The sequence below is a fragment of the Polyodon spathula genome, chromosome 31 (assembly GCF_017654505.1).
Source record: "Polyodon spathula isolate WHYD16114869_AA chromosome 31, ASM1765450v1, whole genome shotgun sequence".
In the NCBI taxonomy this organism is placed as follows: Eukaryota; Metazoa; Chordata; class Actinopteri; order Acipenseriformes; family Polyodontidae; genus Polyodon; species Polyodon spathula.
In genome coordinates, this window is record NC_054564.1 from 6,597,403 (window position 1) to 6,621,664 (window position 24,262).

General features: G+C 39.5%; 1 protein-coding gene across 1 annotated transcript; it reads left to right on the forward strand.

Moving 5' to 3' along the window:
• The first annotated feature begins 282 nt into the window (after positions 1-282).
• ido1 (indoleamine 2,3-dioxygenase 1) lies at positions 283-7,731 on the forward strand. The gene is made up of 10 exons (XM_041233462.1): positions 283-427; positions 1,372-1,467; positions 2,223-2,342; positions 2,785-2,903; positions 4,233-4,247; positions 5,023-5,122; positions 5,707-5,824; positions 5,997-6,048; positions 6,614-6,762; positions 7,221-7,731. The coding sequence occupies exons 1-10, from the start codon at positions 329-331 to the stop codon at positions 7,610-7,612; spliced, it is 1,260 nt and encodes a 419-aa protein (XP_041089396.1). The 5' UTR covers positions 283-328; the 3' UTR covers positions 7,613-7,731.
• The last annotated feature ends 16,531 nt before the right edge of the window (positions 7,732-24,262 follow it).

Genomic DNA, 24,262 nt, shown 5'->3' on the forward strand with positions numbered 1-24,262 from the left:
AATCTAGATTGGCCCAGAACTTGAAAAAGATGACTGGGCGAAACCTGTTGTCTCAACCGTTTTCACAGAATTTTACTGTATTATCAAACCCTGGTATATTTTCTTCAAGCTGTACATAAGAACCAAGTTTTCTAATCATTTCTACTCCACTGTGGTCCACAAGGTCACTGATAACGACTGAGCACAGAACAAAAAAAACACCTCAAACAGACATTTCGTAACATTTCTGTGTAAAGGTGAAGTGAAATCTCCACGGGGTTGTTGACTGCAGGTGCACATCAATGTGTTTCAGCCTTGCACACTGACAGCATTTCATTGCAAAGCCACAATGACAAGCAGCAACAAAAATACAAACTCAAATGTCCCGTTCACTTTAAATAAATACCACGTCTCAGAAGAGTACGGATTTCTGCTTCCTCTGCCACGGGTAGGTAAAAACTACACTTTTTATTAGTTAAAACTGCATTCTAATTAATAAGAAAAATCTTGTTTAAAAGCAATGCATTACATAATTTATATGTTATTTAAGAAAACATAGCTGCTAGTAGTGCACACAAAACTGAACATGGTTATACAGCATAACCAAGAATACTAGATGTCTGTTTATTATGAATCAACTTCAGTCTTACTGTTTTCAAATCAAAAGGCAATACCAATATAAACACTGAATTATTATTATTATTTTTATTTTTTTTTTTTTTTTTTTTTTTTTTTTTTTTAAAAACGGTCTGTTTACAAGACAAACACTAGTAAATATTCCCATATACTAGTTAATGGTTATAAAAAAGTTAGCACCCTTTTTTTAAAGCAAACGAAACACGAAGAGCCAGAAAAAAAAAAAAAAAGTGTTTTCAGCAGGGCAAAACCAACTAACAACGCAACCTACAAATAAGCTATGTTATTATTATACAGTTCAAATTGCTTATTTTTTAGGTCAGTGTACAACTGGAGTGTGTTTGACCCACAGCACACACACACAGCTCATCTGCAGTGAGGTCTGCAAGCTCACATGTTGTGTAGGGTGTCTCTCATTCTTGGAAGGGCAGCGTTGGGATCAATCCCTGCTTTTCAATTCCAATGTATTAAACATTATGAATCACACAAACTAAGATTGCACCCAGGGACTACAATTTGTGTTTTTAACTTTAGAACAGTGTCATAGGCTTTTTGCACAGAGTGACATTTATACACAAGATAAGACGTGCTGGAATTCTGGAAACATTTTAAAGATTTATAAGTAATTAAAAGCATAGAACAAAGAAGGGACCACTGATAACATTGCAAATGACAACAGAGAAGATGCAAGATAATGGATTTTAAAACCTTGGTTAGCTCTCCTTGAAGTAAAAGTGGGTGGTACGTTTCCATTAGACAGATCTGCCCGAATATTATCGGCCCTGGATGAAGATTGCCAGAAACCTCACCGACTTGATAGAAGCACACACGCTACGCAATGAGGTTAACAAGGTAAGCATAATCATCAGCTCAATGCAGAGGTTTGACAAACAAACACAAAGTTACTGTCATGGATCGTTTGCATTCAGAGCTGCTCAGTCTTCTACTTTAGTGCCCACTGCTGTCTGCCGTGTGTCTTTGCAAGTAAAACAGCATGATGTGTGTACATCTACGGACAGAAGTTTTTCATCATCTAGAATGTTATGATTGAGACATTAATAATAAAAACTTTGAACATAATTGAGATCTTTTATTTAACATCTCATAATCAAAAGAAACTAAAAAAATGATGAGTCTAGCAGAAGCCATACTAATAGTACAGTATTTTCATGCTAGATTATGAAATGTCACATTTTAATATGTGCCAGTTTTTCATTAAGGAGATGGAAAACTAAAAAGTGGTGTGTAATTGAATATGTTAATGTAACATTAATTCTGCAGGTTTCATTCCACTTTATGAAGCATGTTAATTCTATATAGTGATGCAGAGCATTTGGCCACAGATGATGTACAGATTCCTGACACTCCTGAACCAATGTACAGGTTCTGCAACTAAACAGCGACATGCTAGTTTTTTTACCATTCATTTTAGAAAATGCATTTAAAAAAAAAAAAAAAAAAAAAAAAAAAACACGGAATGCAGCTTGAAACTACTTCTTGTACCTCTATACCACAAACAAAACCAATGATTTCCTACAGATACCAAAAACAGCAGATCAACGGAGGTGTAAGTTATAAAAATAATGTACGTTTCCCCTATTTACCAGTTGCCGCTGCTGGACACAGGTTACCTGCAGGGGCACAGGGAGCAGAGGCTGGCACGCACGGCTCTGAGTTTCATTACCATGGGCTATGTGTGGCAGGAGGGGGAGCATGGCACTATAAAGGTACTGCCGCCCTGTCGGTATTCATTAATACAGGCAAATCTGTAAAACATCAACATCGCCCATTGCTTTCAGTCAACACATTGCAATACCCCAGCCCGAACAGAATAGCAATCAGTGGACGTCACATACTAAAATCTACGAGCATGTCTGCTTATTTTAAGATGAAAGACATTTAGAAAGACTTGTAGTTGCAATGCTTGTCATTTGAATTTTACAAAAACTATTTCAGTGTTCTTAACTACTGAGTTAGTGTTTTTTTTTTTTAATTTTCAGTATAAAAGGTAGACTGAAACTATATCATTTGAAAACAAGAGGAGAGTTTCTGGAAAATTAGTAACTGCTCAAAGAGAAAATGGTGGCAAAGTGTTATAAACCAAAATGTAAAATAAATCAATTCAAATGGCATTTTGAAGCCAAGATGTTTAACCAAATCTTGTTCCAGATCTTACCAAGAAACCTGGCGATCCCATATTGTGCGTTGTCACAGTTACTTGGTCTGCCTCCTATACTGGTTCATGCCGACGGTGCGTTGAGCAACTGGAAGAAAAAAGACCCCAGTGGGTAGGCTGTGCTGAGTTTCACCAGTCCTGGGAGGTCAAATAAATAAGATATCCCCCGTCATTGGAAAAGAAAAGACCTTTAGACTGGACTAGCAGGGCACCTTGCTTAATAAAATCTGTTGCATGTCTTTATTAATATAATCAGGGATGCCAAGGGTTAACAGGCTATAAACTGGGAGCTGGATCACATTGTGGGGGTAGCTAATTGCAAGCATGTGCATAGTTTTGAAGATTATCAAACCTTCCATAACCAAGTCTGAGAACCCAAAAGACAAAGGACTGTGGGAATTCTGCCTGCAAGTAACGACCAAAACTACAATATTCCCCATGGAAGTTGATTCTTTAATGGACCTACAACAGGGTGCATTTGCAGAAATGAACTTGTCCATTGACACAGTCTTGTTTTTGGGTATAGAATCCTATCTCCGCCCACTTTTGCTCATTTTAACCCATTCAGTCTTCGAGGTCCCACCTCATCTTAGCGCAATGTTATGCTATGCGGAAATGACACTAGAACGGTCCCAGTCTGATCTAGTGCATAAATATATCAGTAAAAAAAAAAAAACAATTTTGTCCTGTTCTCACGTATGCTCAAAAAAGAGTTTATTAGCTCAGGACAGAAAGAGTTAAGGTCATTTTTACTGCTTTGGAGAATTTCTTTTTAACTTGAGCGGCTTTAAAGACCTTCAGTCTTCAGCGTGTTATTTAACAATATTAAAAAGATGATAGTTTAAAGATGGCGCTTCACAAAAGATGCAAAGTGTGAAATATGACCTCAAAATGAGCAAAAAAGTGGGCCTAGAGAGTCATTCAGCGATGAAAGTCCAGCGTATTTCTGCAAAACTTATCCTGTGGCAGTTCAAATAATGGTGAAAGGGCTTCCACAGTAAATCTTCAATTTTTAGGCTGTCGCTTGCCAGACAAATTCCCATAGACCCCTTGTGTTTTACTACCTGATTGTATGAGGGTTGTAGATCTCCAGAGAGAAGATAATGGAACTATTGTGAGGACTAAGACCTTCAAGGTACCAATACCGTTCCAGTATATCTGCCATTTAATCTCTACTACAAGGGCTTCCATTAAGCTAAACAATACTGAACCATTTCAGAGGAATGCTTTAAGTGATTTTTTCAATGATGTTATAAAAAGCAGCTTTCCTGGGAAGTCTTTAACAAGTTGTACACTTAAGGTATATTAAATAAAAGAAGGAAGACAAACTTCTAGCAAATCTGTTCATCGGTGTTACATTACAATGAAATATAAATGCTAACGTGGTTTTATTTATTTTTTCTCCCCACTTTCACTTTTCATTCCTGCAATCTCACATCAGCCCTTTGGAAATAGAGTAAGTGTGACCTCCATTTTGTACATTTATTTTTTCTGAGCGTTTTCTAGTCTAAACAATGATGGTGTGGCAGTGTCTTGTCATGACGCGCCCACTGATAACCCAAAAGAGAACAATATATACCGGTCAAGGCGGAGTTCTGATACTAAAAGAGAATCTTCACCTCGCTGCTGTTTGTCTGGAAGGATTACCGGGGCTGACTGGTTCAGCTGTAGAGCCTTCCTTTTAACAAGCTTGATTAGAACAAGATTGGACGCAACATTTGGAACCCTTGCCCTATGTAGCACACACCGGGACTGTCTCACACGCAGACCAGAGGCTCAGTTAGAATCGGGGGTTTGCTGAAATTGCAATCAAAATGCTATTTTGTTCCATTGCAATTCAAGTTACAACCTAAAAAACAACTCCACACATTAGCATGTTTACTCTCTTTATTCTAAACAACCAAGCTATAAATCACAGGTACAAATACAGAATCTATTTAACTTTTAACAAACGGGGTTCACTAAAAGAGTGGTAAAAAATACAAGAATAATGATCGAATGACAAATCAATGTAAACCGGTCAATTATATGGCACAATTACAATTACACAAGTGTGCCAAGGTTCAATTCCATTGTAATTCATTACGAACTGCACAATTACAAATGTAATGGAGTTGTGTTGTGTTAAATGTATAGTGTCTGGTAAACGCTTGTTATATTATTAATGCTCGCAGTGTTGCTGGTGTGACAGGATGGCAAATCAAGCTTCTCACAGAGGTATGTGTTCTCAGGAATCTGGACCTGATCGTGTGCATGCCTGGAGGAGACAGTTTCAAAGGTTTTTTTCTGGTGACCTTGTTGGTTGAACTGGCAGCCGTACCGGGACTCAAGGTACTGCCAGCCATGTTTTGCATGCATATGCTGCATGTTCCTCTCTAAAGATGGCCATAGTTTCGCATACTATATACATATATATAGTGTGAAACTATGGCCACAAGCACTATATAGTTACCAACATAGGACTTTAATGCCCAAAGCAGTGCCACAGGGTAATAGTTGGAGCTATTTTTGGTCATGTGATTTTAACTAATCACATGCCAGAATTTCTAAAGGCTGATTCATATATATAATTAATAAATAATATGCATGTGTGTGTTTGAAAGGAGGTATAACTGCAGTGTACAAAAATGAAAAGGATGTCGTTTTGGACAAAAGCCCTTCAAATGTGTAGAAAGAAAAGTTTTAATAAAACACAACAACTTTACTGCATTTTAGTATTGATATACTAAACACAAAATTCACAGTGTGCCATCACAGAATCTTCCTTTCTGCTCATTTTAGGGATAGTTTTCACAACAGCTTTCTCTCTTGGATTCCTAATGTTCTTCAGATCTAAACATGTATTTGATGTTATGGCATAGACTGTTATTATTTTCTTTCAAAGTAACAATCAAAGCTTGTTGCTCTTGTTCTAGGCAGTGGCTGCAGTGATCAATGCTGTGCTTGCATGTGATGACCAGAGCCTCAAGAGGGCGCTAGAGGACCTGGCCAGGTCTATCCAGAGCATGACCGAAGCTCTGAAGCAAATGCATGGTAACTGTCTATTTTATTCTATACACACACACACAGTGACAATACTGCCATTTTATACGATACCATTTTCAATCAAATAAAACAACTTATGGAATACGATAAAACATAATGTGGTTTTTGCATGGAAACGCTGCACATACCTCTCTAAAGATGTCTCTCATCTTTATTCCAGCTCACGTTGATCCTGCAACATTTTACGGAATGATTCGTATCTTCCTATCTGGGTAGGTTGCACAATATTTTTGATTTGGTTATAAATGAACAAAAAACACACAGTATTGAAGTGTTTGCAAGAAAAGCCACTCAGGAAAAAAGACATTGAAAAAACATACGACAGGGATGGCCATAAGACTCCTATTGCATAGCAGCTTCACCCAATTCCAGGTGTTACAATGAGCTTGATTAGTTATAGTGCAGAGGTAACAAGCTCAGATGTGTTTTATTAGCCCCTGAAGGTGCACACAGAACTGAACGGTTCTTCAAACAGTTTCTTCATTTGAGAGCGACTCCCAAGTATCACGAGGAGGAAACTGCTTTGGATGACCAAATCCAACCCGTCAGTAAAATTCAAAACCCTGTTTCACGCACCCCATTGCACAAATAAGAAAGGCCACATCATTTTTATTTGTGGGACACATCTAACACCTTAAAGGGTTATACTCGTAGTAAATCCAGGAATGGATCAAACTGCTATGCAACGGGAGTCTTATTTCCAGCCCAGACCTTTAAAGCTTTGGTGACTCACAAAATAACTCTCCAATGGCAATGTCCCTCTTGTCTCTTTGGCAGCTGGAGGGATAACTCCTCCATGCCAGAGGGGCTGGTGTACGAAGGCGTGCAGGAAGACCCGTTGCACTATTCGGGGGGCAGTGCAGCTCAGAGCAGCGTCCTGCACTGTTTCGATGAGTTACTGGGGGTGAGACACGGCAAGGACAGCGGTAAGTCATAGCACTTTTGTACCTCCTTATTTACACATCTGTTCTGGCATTCATTACGAGCTTAAAGCATTTGTTTTTGCTTACAGGCCTCTAGTTGTTTGCAATAGCTCTGAATGGTTCTTTTTAGATGGATTTCAGGCAAGTTCAAAATCCTCTCTTTAGTTCTAGTTGCCCATCATAGGTAGACAGAGACACGTAGCACAGCGATTTCGATCATGCTTATATAACGACATGTGGGCTGATCTAGCCTACCTAAGATAGATACACGGCAGACAAATAGAGCAGAAGAGCCACTCCTTAACTCATAGTCAAACACAGCATAATCAAAAACACACAAGAGCCTCTCACAATGACTGCGGTCATCAGAAGAAAACGAAGACAAACCTGTGCTACAGAGTGCGCTTGCACCTGGAATTGCTCGAGTTACTGAGCCCTCTTTCATTCCTCTATACCCCCAGCTGCTTTCCTGAACAGGATGCGAGACTACATGCCTTCCTCCCACAAGCAGCTGGTGCTGGACATCTCCACAGGGCCGTCGCTGCGGCACTACGTCCTGGACTCGGGGAACCCGGAGCTCAGGGGCGCTTTCAACGGTTGCGTGGCTCAGCTCGTGGCCCTCAGAAACTATCACATCGTGGTGGTAAGCCGATTCATCACCCTCCCGGCAGCCCGGGCGAGGGAGAGGAGGAGCCGAGCCGATCCCTCCGCAGAGACCCTCACTCGAGCCCCCTCCTCACTGGAGGAACGGGGGACCGGAGGCTCCGGGGTCATGAGCTTCCTGAAGAGCGTCCGGGACACCACCAAAGAGGCTGCGATACCATGGGATGGAAACAAGACTCCCACTGCATAGCAGTTTGATCCATTCCTGGTTTTACTACGAGTTTAATAACGACATGCCTGAACTTGTTACATTACGTCTACACTGGGGCTAATCAAGCACATATTAAAAACTTGAAAAAATGGGTGAAACTGCTATGCAATAGGTGTCTCATTTTACATCCCTGAGACTGGGTTGAGAGCTTAAAATCTCATTGCAGTACAGGATATATCGAGCCTATCCACGTTTATTTTCTTGCTACTTCTATTTCCCACCTACAGTATTTCAAACCATTTCAAATAAGACTCTTATTGTCTTCAAGCACAACACATTGCATCACAGGTCATCTTTCTTGCCATTCCTGTTCCTTTGGAAACCGCAGTCTCTCAAAGCAATTCCGTTAAAGGCCAGATGAATAACCAATGTGGCCCTATTCACCCTAGGCAGATAGAGGGCAGTGACTATTACACAAATTACAATGGCTGGCTGATCTCCTGAATCAATACAAGAAGGCTGGAGAGGGAAGGCCATACTTTATTGAGAGATTCAATCTAAACTCATTCTGCATTCAGAAACTCAAACACACAGTACAATGCCACAATTGTATGTCCTTGCATCTGAATCCAACTGCCCACATTCGGAGGTTCAAGGGATCTTCAAAAAGTAAATATGAAACAGCTTATTCTATGAATCAGTACTTTATTAAATGACTGAGTTCATATCTCCTTGGCCATTAAGATCAAATAATCACAGTCTTAATGAAGCACAGACTGGCCCTAATACACAGCAGCCAGCAGCACAAACACTGACACACAAATATAATGCAAACATTTCTGAATCGTCCCAACAAACACACCTGCGATTCCAACTGAGCTTCAATACATCAAGAACACTGGAGGCAACAGGCAACATTATTGCTGTTACTATTCACGCCATCAGTCCACATCCCAAAACCACAGCACAATCTGGAACGGATACGAACAAAAGGTCTGTGGCACGGTCAGCAATCCTATAGGTTTAATATGTTTTAGAATTTGGGGAGATGGAGTATAGCTTTGCTGGCAGACGCTGTTGTATGGTGTGTTAATTACGATCTGCTTAAAAGTTGCTGATACAAAAGACACATACCAATATCAGGCTCACATACTACTATCAGTATTCCTACCTTGCTGTATTGCATGACGTGCTACGCTTGGGCACACATGTTCTTCGGTGTTGGCTGACTTTCAAATGAATGCCTCGTTTCCTTCAGCGGACACAGTAGGGGGGGTGTCCACAATCTGATCTAGGGAAGTAGGGAAGTGTTACACATAATTCCTAATAATGCAGATTCTGCAATCTGAGCCAGAAAAAACATTGGCACTGAAGCAATTACAACACAAATCAAGAGACTTCTAATCAATGTACCGTCACTGAAACATTCGAAAAGTCTTCATTTCTTTTGAACAAATCCATCACATATAAAACTGTAAAAATCGACAGGTTACAGTACTGCTGCTTTAACCAATGACCAATACAAGCTGGCATTCAGAGGCTTTTTGGCAATTGTAGCACAGCACAAATGCAATCATCTTGATCACAGTTTGTGCTTTTTCGGTGCTTCTTTAAAAAGAGGTTAAAAAAATAGCAGGCTAATCCCCTAATAATTATTTTCTCCCACAAGGGATCCTGTATCGGTTATTAGCATCTCCCATACAGGAACAAAAAAAGCACTTTGTAAACTCCAAATAGAGGAATGCTATACACATTCCAACTCTCCACATACACTTTCTAAAGCTGGGCTTTAGTGCATTGTTGCTTAACTGCATTGTGTGTTTATGATAATCAAACATCTTCCTCATTTCAATGCAGAACGGGTGTGGTTAAGGGCTTAGGGTTCAGGTTCGTGCACACCCTGTTCCAATTCTCCACACCGATTTTTAATTAATGAATAATTTTGAGCCTTGCTGTTGGTGGAAGTCAGCACCATTCTCATGAAGAACGTATCTCAGTGTGCACCTGAGAACTGTAACGCTGGGCAGTGGAAACAGCTAGAGATGCCCACTAGACAGGGATTGTGTCACTCAAATGTGTTTCACCTATATATAGGGACTGGGAGCCCTCCAAGGAAGAAACGTGCTGCAGAGTAGGAAGTGGTGCTCAGTGGCTCTTCCCATTCAACAAAGCCTCAGCCAAGATCTTGCCCCTGCAGCACTCTTCTGAGCCTGGATACATTCCCCCTGGCAAAACCTTCAGCTTCCCTCCCCACCGGTCCTCGATCAGGCCTAACTGATTAAATAAAGGACTTTGTTCGATTTCCTGACGTTTGACTAAAACCCTTTACAAATGACTGGAGAGCTGTGGCGAGAAGGCGTAATTCAAAATCAGTATTGCCACAGGAGTTTCTTTAAGCAAGCTATATACAGGCAGTGGGTGAAAGAGCACAGATTGGCTCTGCATGTCCTTTAGTCCTGAAATCAATGCCTGGTGCGAGGATGCGCTGTGCATATCATCCCTTTATCTAAAGCTGACGGGGCCTGTCTTCATGATCAGTGAAGTCTGCAAGGGATCAATCGTTTCTGAAGGTCCATTAGAAAAATACGTGCGTCACAATATTTGCAAAGGAACGACTACCGAGTCAATAGTCAATAAAAAAAAAAAAAAAAGTATTCAGGCATCTGCGTAATTGTCACCAGAACTTTTGTAAAATACAATGAAGCAAAATATCTCAATGCGTGCATTTCTGTTTTCTCTCAAACTGGATAAGTGGTATTCAACCCTTTCATGCATGGCAACCTCATATGGGGACGGAGAAGAAAAAAAAACGAAAAAAAAACCTCTCCTAGTCTTTACATGGAGACGATGAAGATGTAAATGCACGACAGCCTCACAGTGGTCAAGTATACTAACATTACTGATTTCCAGGATGTGGGATAGCTTGTGTTCAACATAGCTAGATTACAAGTGTAAATGCAACATACAGAAGGCTAGGATGTACAGACAGAGAGAGACATGCATCCTATTAATCTGATACTCCCAATAACGTGAATATCAAGTTTCATCACAATTGAATGAGTGCTTATCCAGATACAGTAATATGCAACAATGTAGGTCTGACCAAGTTGGATAAACCTATCTAGAAATATACCCCTACACAGCCTCAGAATCGAACACCCTCACTAGCGTATGCTCAATAATGTTTCATAACAATTGGATCAGCCATTTTACATATATAAGGAGAAGTGTAAAATGTATCATTTAAACTTAAGATTATAAGCAAAAATACACTGGCAAGACAACAACAACAACAACAACCCATTAGTATAGGTCACCATTCCAATTAATCTGATCATTCGCTTGATAAAATTCAAAGAGCTGTCTGATCGAAATCTTTCGACCAATTGGACACACACTCTTATTCACTGGGCAGTTACTGTCTATAAATGGAAGTGATAATTTAGACTTTACAGGAGATTTAAATGACCGTTTTGGGACTCGTTTCTGAAACAGGCTTGAATCCAGAGCTCAACGGCTCCAAGCCATTTCATTTTCTTGTTTGGTTTTTTTTTTTTTTTTTTTACATTCTGCACCTGGTTCAGATTTAGGTTGAAAACACAGTTGGCTTGAAATGGTGCCCAGACCAAGGCTCTACCCACAGTATCATACAATATATGGTTTCCTGGAACCCAGTTTTTAGTGTTATGAGAAACACAAACATAAAACGTTTACTGCTGTGCAAAACATTTTATCTTTTGTTATTTGAAACAGTTGAATCAAATAAAACTGTACCGTGACATTAAAAATAAAGCACCCAGATTTATAGAAGCAACTCAGTAACTGTGGGTTTACCCCAGTGACTGGGTGGAATATTTTTTTATTTGTACTAGGGATGTGCTTTTGGTACATTTTTGTGAATGTGTAAATGCTATGCAGGTGTCAGCATTTAAACGTTTAAACCATATCTACATGCACACACACTTTTTATTATACTGACAGCTCTGGTTAGTATTTTCTAAGCCAAGAAACTTTAAAATAAGCAAATAATGTTTTTAACATTGCAGACTTGAAACAAAAACACACATGTACACACCAAAGTATATATTGAAATTAGGGCTGTCACTCGATTCAAATTTTTGATCGGTTCATTTATGGGCATTAGTTGATCGGTAGATTCATCCTTGCAATAAAGTAAACAATTTATCTATTATTTATTATTTATAAGTAGACACCAAGATCAGTGCAAGTGGAAGACAGTGCAAGTACCGGTACAATTGGGCGCCACCTAGTCCAGTATAGTGGAGAGTTGTGAAGTTTACAGATGCTGTCTGAACAGGTGTTTCTTGAGGAGGCGTTAGAAGGTGGTCAGGGACTAAGCAGTCCTGATATCCTTGGGTAGGTTGTTCCATTACTGAGGGACGAGGTTGGAGAAGGAGGATGATCTGGAAGCAGGGGAGTGGAGGGGGGGGTACAGATAATCTGCTGGTGGCAGAGGAGTGGAGGGGGTGTAGAGAGAAATAATAGTCTGGAGATAGGAGGGAGCAGAAAGGTAGACGATAGAGGACTACAAGAGTTTTGAATTGGATGCGAGCAGTGATAGGGAGCCAGTGGAGGGAGCGGAGCAGCGGTGTATCGCGGGAGAAATGAGGAAGGGAAAAGACAAGGCGAGCAGCAGAGTTTTGGATGAGCTGCAGCGGACGGATAGCAGAGGCAGGAAGGCCGGCCAGGAGGGAGTTGCTGTAGTAAGTGTGCTGTTAAATTAAAGCCTATACATAATTTAGTTACACTTATGCGTTCTCTGAATTAATACTGAAAAATAAATAAATTCCTTTTAAAAGTAAGAGCTAAATCCATGTCGTCGAATGTTTTCATTTCAAATGGTGAAGCACTGAACTTGTGTTTCTGTGGTACGGCAATTGTATTTGGCACTATTATTCACATACCACGGTTCCTCAAAATGCTTCCAAATGTGGCGTTGCCCCATTCTGTTTAAAGATGCCATTTTATTAAAAAAAAAAAAAAAAAAATGTAACAAACATCAGAAAAAAAATGCTTGAATATTAACTTTAACCCGTGGACTGGATACCATGCCACGCCCACTACAGCATGAACACAGAGTGCACCAATGAAGCACCAGATTGGCCGAGAATAAACCCCGCCCCAGTGTCAATCTTTCTATTGCACCAATTAGAGGCAACTGCCAAACCCCTTCCTTTTTATAATATCCGCCCTCACTGTGGCACCACAGCAGTTGGATGTGTGACGGACTGCTGTATATGATGATAAATTACTAAAATTAACACATTAAAAAAAATGTTTGGTGAAATTTTTCAAGTGACCAGTTACACGTCTAGCGTTTTATTCAGTGTTTAAACCTTTAGAGGTCTAAATGTTTAAAATTCCCACCCCTAATTTGTAGCCCCCTGACTATACAGACATAGATGACTAGTAAGACTATGCTCAACAGGGGGAGTATAGGAGGCTGTGTGGTCCAGTGGTTAAAGAAAGGGGCTTGTAAACAGGAGGTCCCCAGTTCAAATCCCAGCTCAGCTACTGACTCACTGTGTGACCCTGAGCGAGTCACTGAACCTCCTTGTGCTCCCCCTTTGGGGTGAGGCGTTGTTGTGAGTGACTCTGCAGCTGATGCATAGCTCACACACCCTAGTCTCATAGCTTGTAAAGCGCTTTGTTTTTTTGCTGCATAATATGGGAAAGAAAGACCCCCCCCCCCCCCCCCGAACAACCATGCTTATTGAAGTATCTTGTTCACCCTTTCCAGAAATTCACCAGCAGTAAAGACGGGAGGATGTGTTTGCACTAACACACTTGCCAGAGCTTGACATTCCACGGATCCCTGACCACGCCTCTGTGGTTAAACCTTTTAATTTCAGTCCCAGCCTCTTCACAGCGTTACTCTAGGAAGAGGATCGAAACAAAACCAGCCAAAAGACTTCAGGAGTGTAGCAGTAAGACAATTGATAGAATTTGGTTAATCCCTAAAAAGGGGCGATAGTTAATAAAAGCCTCAAACCATTCCCCGAGGTAAAATTACTCTTATCCTTTTAACCCGGAGACATTTCTCCTCCGAGTCCTGTAACAGACAGCCTCTTCAGGTAGGAATGTGTACTACAGCATGCTTGCAAACATCTCTAACAGAGAAAACACACTAGTTTACAATCCAGTTTGGCCAGCTCCCAGATTGCCAGGGAGCAATAACAGCAGGACATGGGGAGGAGGAGGTATCGATGGAACAGAGGAGGTATGGGTGGAACCTCATAAAATAGGACATCTAGGAGGCAATTAAGCAAAAAGATGCCAAGTTGCGTTATTTAAGAATGTTACTAGTTTTAGTAGGAACAGTAAAAGAAGCATCACTTCTTGACTTGAAGCCGTTGCAACACTGGTCAAACAAGTACATATTCCACCAGTGTGTGTGTGTGTGTGTGTGTATACATATGTCAGCTTATGTTTATGCACTGGCTTCTGTACTATGTGTCCATTTATTTCATTGTTAATATCAAGTCCATACACACATGTTCTTACCCACACGCATGTTGTACTGTAGTAAATCATAACTGAGTAAGAGCACTCTGTTGGACTCCATGGCTTTTCTGATTGGTTACAAAGATTCTATATGCCGGTACGTCAAACACCAACTAGAGTCAAATTCTGATTCTTTTTAGTTTTCTGTTCCCCTGTTCCTTTTATAATGCTTTCAATCATTCAGAGCGGTTCTTTTTTTTTTTTTTTTTTTTACAATTATTTAAATATTAGCACAAAATGAAACTGCATGTATCATGAAAAAGTATTTATTTCCGCACAATGTACACGTAACAATATGTGTGACAGGCACAACAAATCCCCAGATTCTTAAACTCTCAATAATTGGTGGTAAAGGATTTTGTTCCAAATTTTATTTGCAAATTGGATTTTTTTTTTTTTTTAGCTCGATGTAAAAATGCAACACACAGTACGATCTTCTACTAATAAGAGTATATGGAAATATCCAATTTTAATGAACCCAGCCCTCCCTATATTATATTCAACCTATGATGCGATATGCCTAAAATAAACCACTTTCATCCAGCTACACCAAGACACAGTGTCTAGCCAGACCCAACACAGGGATCGCCTCAAACCCTCATTTATGGAGACTTTCAGCCAAAAAATACATGTGCATCAGTTAGCAAACCAGGTTGGCATACTGTTCTCGTTCTCTACTCTCCAACTGCAGTCTTTAAATTGAAAGCTCTATAAAATGTAATTACCCTGAACCGAGACTTGTAACCCTGCCGAATATATTGTGTGTCTTACATGCAACTTCCAAATTCCTCTTGCATTATAAAAATGTTGATTTTCACAGAGCTAGAAATAATTTATACTGCAATATACCATGCCATAGATTATTTGCATGCTTACTGTATAATGGAAACTTTCTTTTAACACCTGGTTTTGGTTTGCGTCGTAAAGGTCCAAAATACTCTCCGAATTCCTTCTGCATTTTTTTTTTATTCAAAGCTATAAAAGATAGTAAATTGGCTTTTATAGATTTAAATTGAAAACATATAATAGACCATAAAACAGGTAAATGTAGGAATCTCATTATTGGAAATATCAATGTCTTTTTTTTGGCCCACCTACAGCGTTAAAGTAGATGGGAGTTTTTTTTTTTTTTTCTTTTAATGACAAGTTGACATTTAAAAATGGATATTTCAAAAAGGGACCTTTTTGACTTGACGGCCCCCTTCAATGTGTTTTGAATAACAATCCTTTCTTTTTTTTAAATTTCAAATTAGGAATATTCCAGAGTAACCACGGGATTTAATGAAGAAAAGGGGGCTCTGGCTCCCACACAAAGTATGCACTTCTGTTTCTTTTCAGCAGGGAGAAAGGCTGCTGCAGTTTATTTTGCCTGAGCCAGCTTTGGAGGAGTGTAACTTTACAGTAAGCATCTGCAACTGTACTATAAATGTCATCCTTAATGCATCAAAAAGCCCTTTAAAAAAATATTGAAACTTATTTTCCAAGCCAAGACCATGGATACACATTTGTGTTCTATTTCATGTACAGTATAGAATGCTTGTTGGGTAGAATTGGTGGTCATTCCATTCTATTTGGTCGCATACAGTATACTGTAACAGTTATTGCAAAGCATTGAAGTGTCACTACAGCTACAGATAGTAGGAACACGTCTAACTTCATTGACGTGAGGAAACAAGAGGCGGTCAAGCAGAATGCACAGGTACTGTAGCCACACTGTGCAACACAGTTCAGTAAAACGACACGACACAAACATGTTATTGATGTTTCTATTACCAATTATAGAATAGCATTAGAAATAAGACTATTTTACACTTGCCATTATTCTGTTTTTTTGTTGTTGTTTATAACTGGGTTTCAATGGATTGCCTGGTCTTTTCAGGTCTTTCCTTACATGTCTGTCTGGCTTATTCTATGGGGCTGCTATGTTTTTGCAATACAGTTATTATACACTTTCGCCATTGCTTTATTTGAACTTCTTGGTTATTGTTTAGAACCCCTTATAAGGAATCCCTAAACTAAAGTGTCACCAAACATTTCATCCCTTTTCCAGCACTCCCTGGAGAGTTATTTAAAGAATGCCTTTTCAAAAAACTCTACATAAAAAGGCTTCGTGGTTTCTTTGAAGACCAAGTAGCTTCTGATTACATGATTTTTTTTTTTTTTTTTTTTTTAAAAGTTCCCTTTTTAAAAGGATGTACATTTGATTGCAATCAAATCAGAGTTATTTAGTCAAATATTGTGTTTAGTGATTTGACTATAATTTGACTAAGAGCCGGTCCTTACTACTAGTAGCATGCAATGCAGGCTAGATCAGTCAACGGTGTCTAAGCTAAGCCCCTTTTAGTGCACTGCAGTGTATTGCTGGAAAAACACCAAGAAAATTCACGATGATTGTAAGCAGCATAAAAAAGTAAAGCCTTCTTCATCTCATGCATGTGGTAACTGTAAACCAAAACCTGTTTGTGTGATACAAGCATTTAAACTGTTAATAAGCCTGACCCTGCGTCGGGATGCATATCATGTTGGTTATCTGCATATCACTTGTTGCTTGGCTGTCAGTAAGGAACCTCTGCAGCACCTTTACATCACATTACAGTTCTCTAGATTCTCTTCCATTACCACGCGCTTGAAACTGAAAAAGGTTTAAATGGAAAGTCCACAAAAGGAAAGTCACAGGAGGTGGTGTGCTGCAAGCTATATTTAGCATCAGTAGCTTTGCATGGGGCTAATTAAAAGAATTTAAAGTTACAGATTGCATTCTTGATCCACACCCAATAGTACAACTAAACATGTGAAAGCACATCAACGCTGGCAAAGACCTCTGCAGAGTGCTTGGCAAAACAGCAGGTCAAAACAGCAGGTCAAAATGCCCAAGTTCACTACTGTGCCAACGAGTTGTCAAGCATATTCCCTGTTAATTTAGTCTGGAAGGGGGCCAGTTATTCCACATTACTTTCTTTGCAAGTGCTGTTTTTAGCAACATGCGTTACATTTGGTAGGAAATGTTGCAGCTCGAAATTAAAGATCTTCACATCCGCTCGAAATAGAACAAGCGCACGTGTGCTACTGTACAGCACGCTGAAAATCACTCCTGCTTTGCTTCCTTCCCAAACATGTTTTTGTTGCTGTTTTTTTTAGGTCCCCCAACAAACTTCTGTCAAAATAACTGGGAAAATACACAGAAGGGGATTATTACTAAATGGAAAGGAGATATATTTACAATATGCCTTTTCTACATGGTGTACATGAGTCATTCCTCTGCCATTCGCATTCAAATCCAGTAACCGGACACAGCAGTTTCAATAAACAAACGTCAGAAAGACTCCCCTTGATTGCACAGTGGTCTGTCATCCTTAAACACAGGAAAGTTACTTAATTCAGGGATTCCTCGGCTTAAGCCCTGCCAAATAAATACATTGAAAAGTGACATTCCATGCTTTTCAAACGCCCCCTTTAAATGTATAGCGCTACATACTGTGACTGCCGCCAATGGGAATAAATATTAGAAAATGAATGATAGATCAAAAGTTTTGTTGAATTTGAAAAACAGTTATGCTAAACACCGTTCTGTAAATTAATTAAGGGGAGCATTTATTTGGCAGGTATTGGGGACGTTGCAGAAAATATTTCTCTATGCGCTGTGGCCCTCCTCCGAAACTATCTTGCGGCACCCCAGGGACCCCTCGGCTCTCAGCTTGGGGACTCCTGACCTAGTTTACCCACGCGTGACAGAGTGTGAAGGTCAGATGGACACATATAAAGCATCGTTCTCATATACTGAGTTTTCACAAGGCGGTACATCACAAATCGACAATGTTCTGCTTCGCTTTAAGTTTTGAAACTGCCTTTTCTTGTCTATTCTTCCGGACATGTGTAGATAGTTAAATGATGTTAACCATTTCAATTGTATTGGCTTACTGGCATGCACGCAGTAATCTTTCTCATCTGCCGCAAAACTTTGAATACTTTCTTTCAATGTTGTGAAGGATTTTCATTTAATCAAGCACTTCATCGCGCACGCAATGTTTCAACGCCTTCTTGATTTAAAAAAAGAGACACATGTTTCTGGTCAATATCAACTTACAGGCTACAGTTAAAGTTACACATGGTTAACATAGAGTTTGCTTTTCAAGTGTAACATATCTAAGTGTTTGGTGTCACCCTATAAAAGATCGATCAATCAATCTTTATTTTATATAGCGCCTTTCATAGCGGACCGCCATCACAAAGCGCTTTACAAGATGCAGTAATAAGAAAATACATAATACTTGAAATACAGAGAAATTAATAATACATGGTATACAGTAAAAAACAAAAGCATACTACATTAAAGTAAAACAATTAATAAATCTCACAACTTGGTAATTTTATTTTAAGATGCCTGGTTTCTGTAATTTATTTAGTATCTGAATTATCGGTGAATAAAAAGCACTTGTATCTACTTTGAAAGTGTTTTTAAAATAGATGCCCTTTGTTCTTAGATGAACATTTTCTATAACCACATGGGTGCACTTGTGCTAAAGCTGTTTGTTAGAATGCCACGATGTTCCATAATTCCACGACATCCCTTGAAATCTTTAATTTATTTATTTTTTTTTTTTTTTTTTTACTGAGTTACATTTAGTCATAAGGAATCTGCATGCAATTGCAACAAAAGACAACTTAAAAAAACAAACAAACAAACAAAAAACACATCAGATGTGGATCGTATGGAAATCACTTCCTCTCCAGTCTTTTCTTCTTCTTGTATAAACAGTCAAACCACAAGCTTGGATGCACACACGCTGTTGGCACGAACGTTTCCTTTTAAATTAAAAAAAAAAAAAAAAAAAAAAAAAAAAAAAAAAACACAGTATGATGATGTCCAAGCAGGAAGTTTAGAACAAAGTATGGAAAAAGAGGAAAAATAAATAAAAAATAAATAAACAAAATAAAATACACCCCCAACGTTGCTGTCAATGATCTTTTGTAATATGGAAATACGACGCCAGTGGCAATAAAAGAACAAATAAATCCTTCAATGCAAACATATTTGTTCCTGCCAATCAAGCTTAATATTTCTAAATAAAGAAGTCCGTTTTGTAGCCTGTGTGTATGTGTGACTAGCTTTCAAACCGAAAACATCTCCAAGCTAATAAAATCACTGTGTGTGCCCCTACTTGATTTGCAATACCTGTTGCACCACTATAGAAAAGTATGACAAAACCAAGCAGTGAGTAGCAAAACATGAATCTCAAGTGTGTTTGTAGTATGACTCTACATTTCTGCTCAATAATTCCCATGCCTTCTAACGTTTCCAACAAAAGCAACTTCTGGAAAGACTCCTCAAGGCTGATTTTCTGAGGTGGTTGAAGTACACCAGCGTGGCGTTATGCAATGAAGCCCCTGCGCAACAATGGTATCCCCACCTCCCTTCATAAAAACAGAAGGAAGTGTTTTCAGGGGCAATTTTGTTGGAATAGTTGGTATGCAGGACATGATCTAAGTGGATGTGTCAGGGCAGAGGCTGGGTACGAACCGGCGACCCCGAGCACAGCAAATTTGCATTTGTGGTTTGAGCTTTTAACCTCATCTCACTGACAGGGGATACAATGCCTAACAACAGTGTGTCACACAACACTACCCATTAAACTGAAACCACTATAGAGGACCACTGCGCAGGACATGCACAACAGGATATTAAGAAGGTCCTCTATCCTTACACGTTCGGTCTCCGAATCTAGCTTCTCTAGTTTGGGGATTTGTAATTTCTTACGAAACAACATTTATTGTAGTCCTAATTTTACTGGTTTGTGGAAATCCAATATTATGTGGAGTTTAAAATAATACATCGAAGCCTTACGAGAGTCAATGCAAAAAGCTCCACAAGTACAGTAATGCATCGTGGGTTTGTATGCGTACATGAATGTATAACTATCGATACAGGGTAATGCACCTGGGGGTACAGTGCAGTTTCCCCAAGTGTTATCGAACACCGTACAATGCAAAGCAATTAAAAAAAAGGTGTAGGTCACACATGAAAACGGCCTATTCACAAACATTCCAGGATGTAGTGGTTATCTTTTGGAAGGAAGCTGGCAGACATGTATGGCTATACACTGCTTATCAGATGCTTTAAAACAAAAGAGACTTAATATTAACCTGAACAAAGAACAGCCACTTAAAGCACAATAGCAAGATACACCCTCTGTAATAGCTGCCCACACATAAGCAGAGCTATCAGCAAGAAGCAGATAGCTGCCACAGCACTAAACAGGAGTGTTAAATGTGTACTTTTGAAAGAAAGGCCTGTTACAACTAACACCCATTTTCATTACAAAACATGAGCGCTTGGTAAAAGAAGGCTGACAGTGTGCTTGCCAAGTCAGTCACACGGGGGCAAGCAGATGGTTGGTTAAAAGACAGGGTGGGTGGTGTTGAAGTGCCAGGGACAACTCTCCTTTCCAGATGTAATGAACAAGGAAGTGCAAGAACACCTCAAAGCAAGCCTTGATTTCTTTAAGCCAGTGTAGTACCAGATATACATTTGGAGACCTGCATAGTATAGCCTTTTGTATACAGTGTAACATGTGTGCTATATGACTGTAGATGTGTACATATGCAGCCGACACAGGGATCATAAAGCTATTTTTCATGAGGCTTGCCTGGGGTCATAGAAGGCTGCTGTGTGCTAGATTGGTTCGCTTTACTTGCTCATTCTCAAGGCATCTCGTGGGCAACCCAAACCACCAACAGGCACTGGTTAAACTGGAATAAAGTGGTGTCTTTAAACACCAGGTCTGTAGTAAGGCACATTTGTATAAAACTCAAACCTGGAAAAAAAAACTGGGGGTTGCAAACGCCAGGGACTCGACATTATCCCTGGTTTGCGTTTACTTTTCATTTGCCATTAAAACAGTTTTATTTTTCTATTTAAAATGTTTAGTGCATACCTGACTACTGCGCTTACATATTCTAAAACACAGCCTTCAGCAGCATAAGAACCCTGCAAATAAATGTTAGGATATTTACAGGATTAAGGGAGTAATGTTCCTAGTGAAAGATGACTTCATTGTTTAATGTACTAGAAATTCCCCCCTCGCTACAGTATGCTAAATAATTTCATGCATCACAGCTTAAATTTAATGCGTTTATATGACTGGCTGGTTAAGGCAAGAATATCATAATGTTGATACACTGTAGATAAAAAACTAGCAATTACCCATCAAATAAGGTAAACTAACAATATCAGATTAAATTGCATGCAGATTCTTTATTGCAAAACACAAAGACCTCCCTGTACAAAAGAAACTGCTCTCTGTGTATTATTCTGGAAGAGTCATAATTCTCTAGAGCTGTACTATTGGAATCAGTCTTGATGCTGGGCAAAGAGATTCAAAAAACCCTTACCAGACTTGACTAAGCACTTTGGTGAATGAAAATTCTGAAGTTTAACACGAAATATCTTATGGCGAATATTTAACGATATGGAAGTTAACTAAATCAACAAATCAGTTACAGATTTGTCAAAATGTCTAGTTTAAAAAAAACAAAAATTAGTCTTAGTTAAAAAAATTATTAAATTCATTTGATCAAACTAGCCAGTATCTTCATCTGGATTCTATAAGTAAGTTGTGTGTAGATTGTATCAGTGTATAGGAGATGCCCATCCTGCCTTGTACTGTACATTGCAAGGCACTCTCACACTTTCCATTTACTTATTGTATAATATACTTTTTTTTTTTTTTTTGGGGCAAGCTAATCGTGCTAGTAATTTCACAAACACGACCAAATGAAAAGGCCGTTACCCACACCTGCCGAATCATTGCTTTCAAACCCGCTGTGGGGTAAATCAAGCGGAACTAACTTTTTTTCACACCAGAAACCATTACAGGTTAATGGGGATTGTCATGGAAACCAATTCACTTTCTGCAGCGTACAAAAACCCAGTAAAACGACGCTTCTGTAGATAAACTCCCGGTTTTCCAAATAAGCCTTGTGTGGGAAACACATAAAACTGTCCAAATATATATATTCAAGCTCCATACAGTGTCACAGTTATATACACAGTATACAAAGAACGCCCTGCTGTAGGGTTACAGAAGCATTGCTGTGGATCACGTCCACCGAACTGTACTGAACTTGCACCCTGGTGGCGATGGCTACCTCCAAGACAACTTGGGTCACATGACAGAAGCCTGTATAACCTGCATAGTACTGATATTTACTTTATATCAGTATCTGGTTCATTAATACAATGTGTCGAGCTAATACTGCAATGCACGCAGCTTCACTCACCACATGAGCGCTCCTGATGCTAGCTTTCCTGCAATAGAGTGGCTCTGATCTGGGAGCACCAACAATGCCCCCCTAAATAGGAAAAGTCATAAACCAGTTTCAGATGACTGAGATTTCCAGTAGGAGTCACATTATGGAGGTGCAGCATGCCTGCCTCCATCTCCACAATTGATCGGTGATGAGGATCATTAGAAATTAAATGCTCTGCGGTCATCACACATGCAATCAATGCACAGACTCCTACATCAAGCAAAGGATGTGTTCCTCAATGAAGATACATGATCAAAGAGCGTGCTCTCCAACAGACTGAAAGATTTAAAGGCTAGGTTTATTACGGGATCAGTATTGATTCCTTGGAGAAGCCCCTGGCATAGAGAGATGACTGCCAGGCTGTGAGATCAATCAATCGATATTTGCATTGCAAGACAATTACCCCTTAGAATAGGCACTCAATTCGTGCCCATTTAATAGCGAGTGAAATCATTCCGGAAAATCTTGTCTTTTCACTTGCAATGCAGATCTCATACGTGCTCGTTTCATGTTATAACGAACACATAATTTATTTTTTTATTTTTTTTTAATTGATATCCCATACCATACCAGGTGACTGATTTGATCAAACTATACCCCACCTGGACGAGCCACAGCTGGACTCTTTTAGGGCATTTTATTGTCCTCGGTATTGTCACTTGTTTTAAATCAGGGGTCTCCAACCCTGGTCCTGGAGAGCCCCAATCCTGCAGGAAGGAATTTCCTAGAAGGCAAAACTACAAACAACCTCTACCTGACCACCTCTGATATTCTACTCATCTCCATCTCCATTTGTCCCCTGGTCCTTGTTTCTTTTTTTCAGGTCGAAAAAGTCCCTTGGGTCGACATTGTCAATACCTTTTACAATTTTGAATGCTTGAATCAGATCGTCGCATAGTCGTCTTTGTTCAAGACTGAACAGATTCAATTGTTTTAGCCTGTCTGCATATGACATGCCTTTTAAACCAGGAATCATTCTGGTCGCTCTTCTTTGCACTCTTTCTAGAGCAGCGAGGTGACCAGAACTGAACACAATATTCTGGATGAGGTCTTACTAATGCATTGTACAGTTTTAACATTACTTCCCTGTCAGGTCAAAGCTATTTCCGTTCTCTAATAAAAATGTTAAAAATTTTTTTAAAAAAATCCTAACATTTGTCCTGACAGAATTGCAACTATTGGCATTCTTTCATGTCTGTCTGTCTTGTTTACTGGGCTAGATAGAAGATGATCAGTGGGGGGACGGACGGACGACAGCTTTCCTTTACATCATTTAAAACAAATCATTATATATCAATGTAGCCATGGTTGAGCAACAGACCATATTGCTTGACATGTATTTATGCAGCAGTGTTCCCCTTCTTTGTAAACGCACTCCCATGACTAACTCTAAAATACCAGGAGATCTGAACTACCTCCTGTACACCTACAGGTCAGCACAGCTACAGTCAAAAATGTGTTGAAGCGCTTCCTTATTATGATGCCTAGAGGATATCTGTAAGCAGTTTAATAGACACCTGATGAAGCTGTGCGCGTCAAGAACACGTGGACTGAAATAATCTGCTACTCATTCCAAATGCACTGGCGGAGTCTGTCTGTCACACTACAAAGGCTGAACAGGATTACTTTGTGTAGAATCAGATCAACTGTGCTGGTCCAGGTACGAGAAGTACAGTAAAAAGGTTTTTATGGCCGATGCAAAACAGCATCAAGACCTAGTCTGAGCCAACTCTGCTGTATCAAACCCCAAGTCTCCCCTGGTGTGCCATGCAGTGGCCTGAAACCTAGTCTCTTGAAATTTCCAAGTGACAAAGTAGTGGCTTTGTGTTTCCTCAAGAATACAGCGGTGGAAATAAT

Coding starts and splice junctions, on each gene's coding strand:
- ido1 (XM_041233462.1), top strand. CDS start 329: ATGACAAGCAGCAACAAAAATACAAACTCAAATGTCCCGTTCACTTTA. Junction 428..1,371: donor TTCTGCTTCCTCTGCCACGG/GTAGGTAAAAAC, acceptor CGTTTCCATTAG/ACAGATCTGCCCGAATATTA. Junction 6,049..6,613: donor ATTCGTATCTTCCTATCTGG/GTAGGTTGCACA, acceptor TCTCTTTGGCAG/CTGGAGGGATAACTCCTCCA.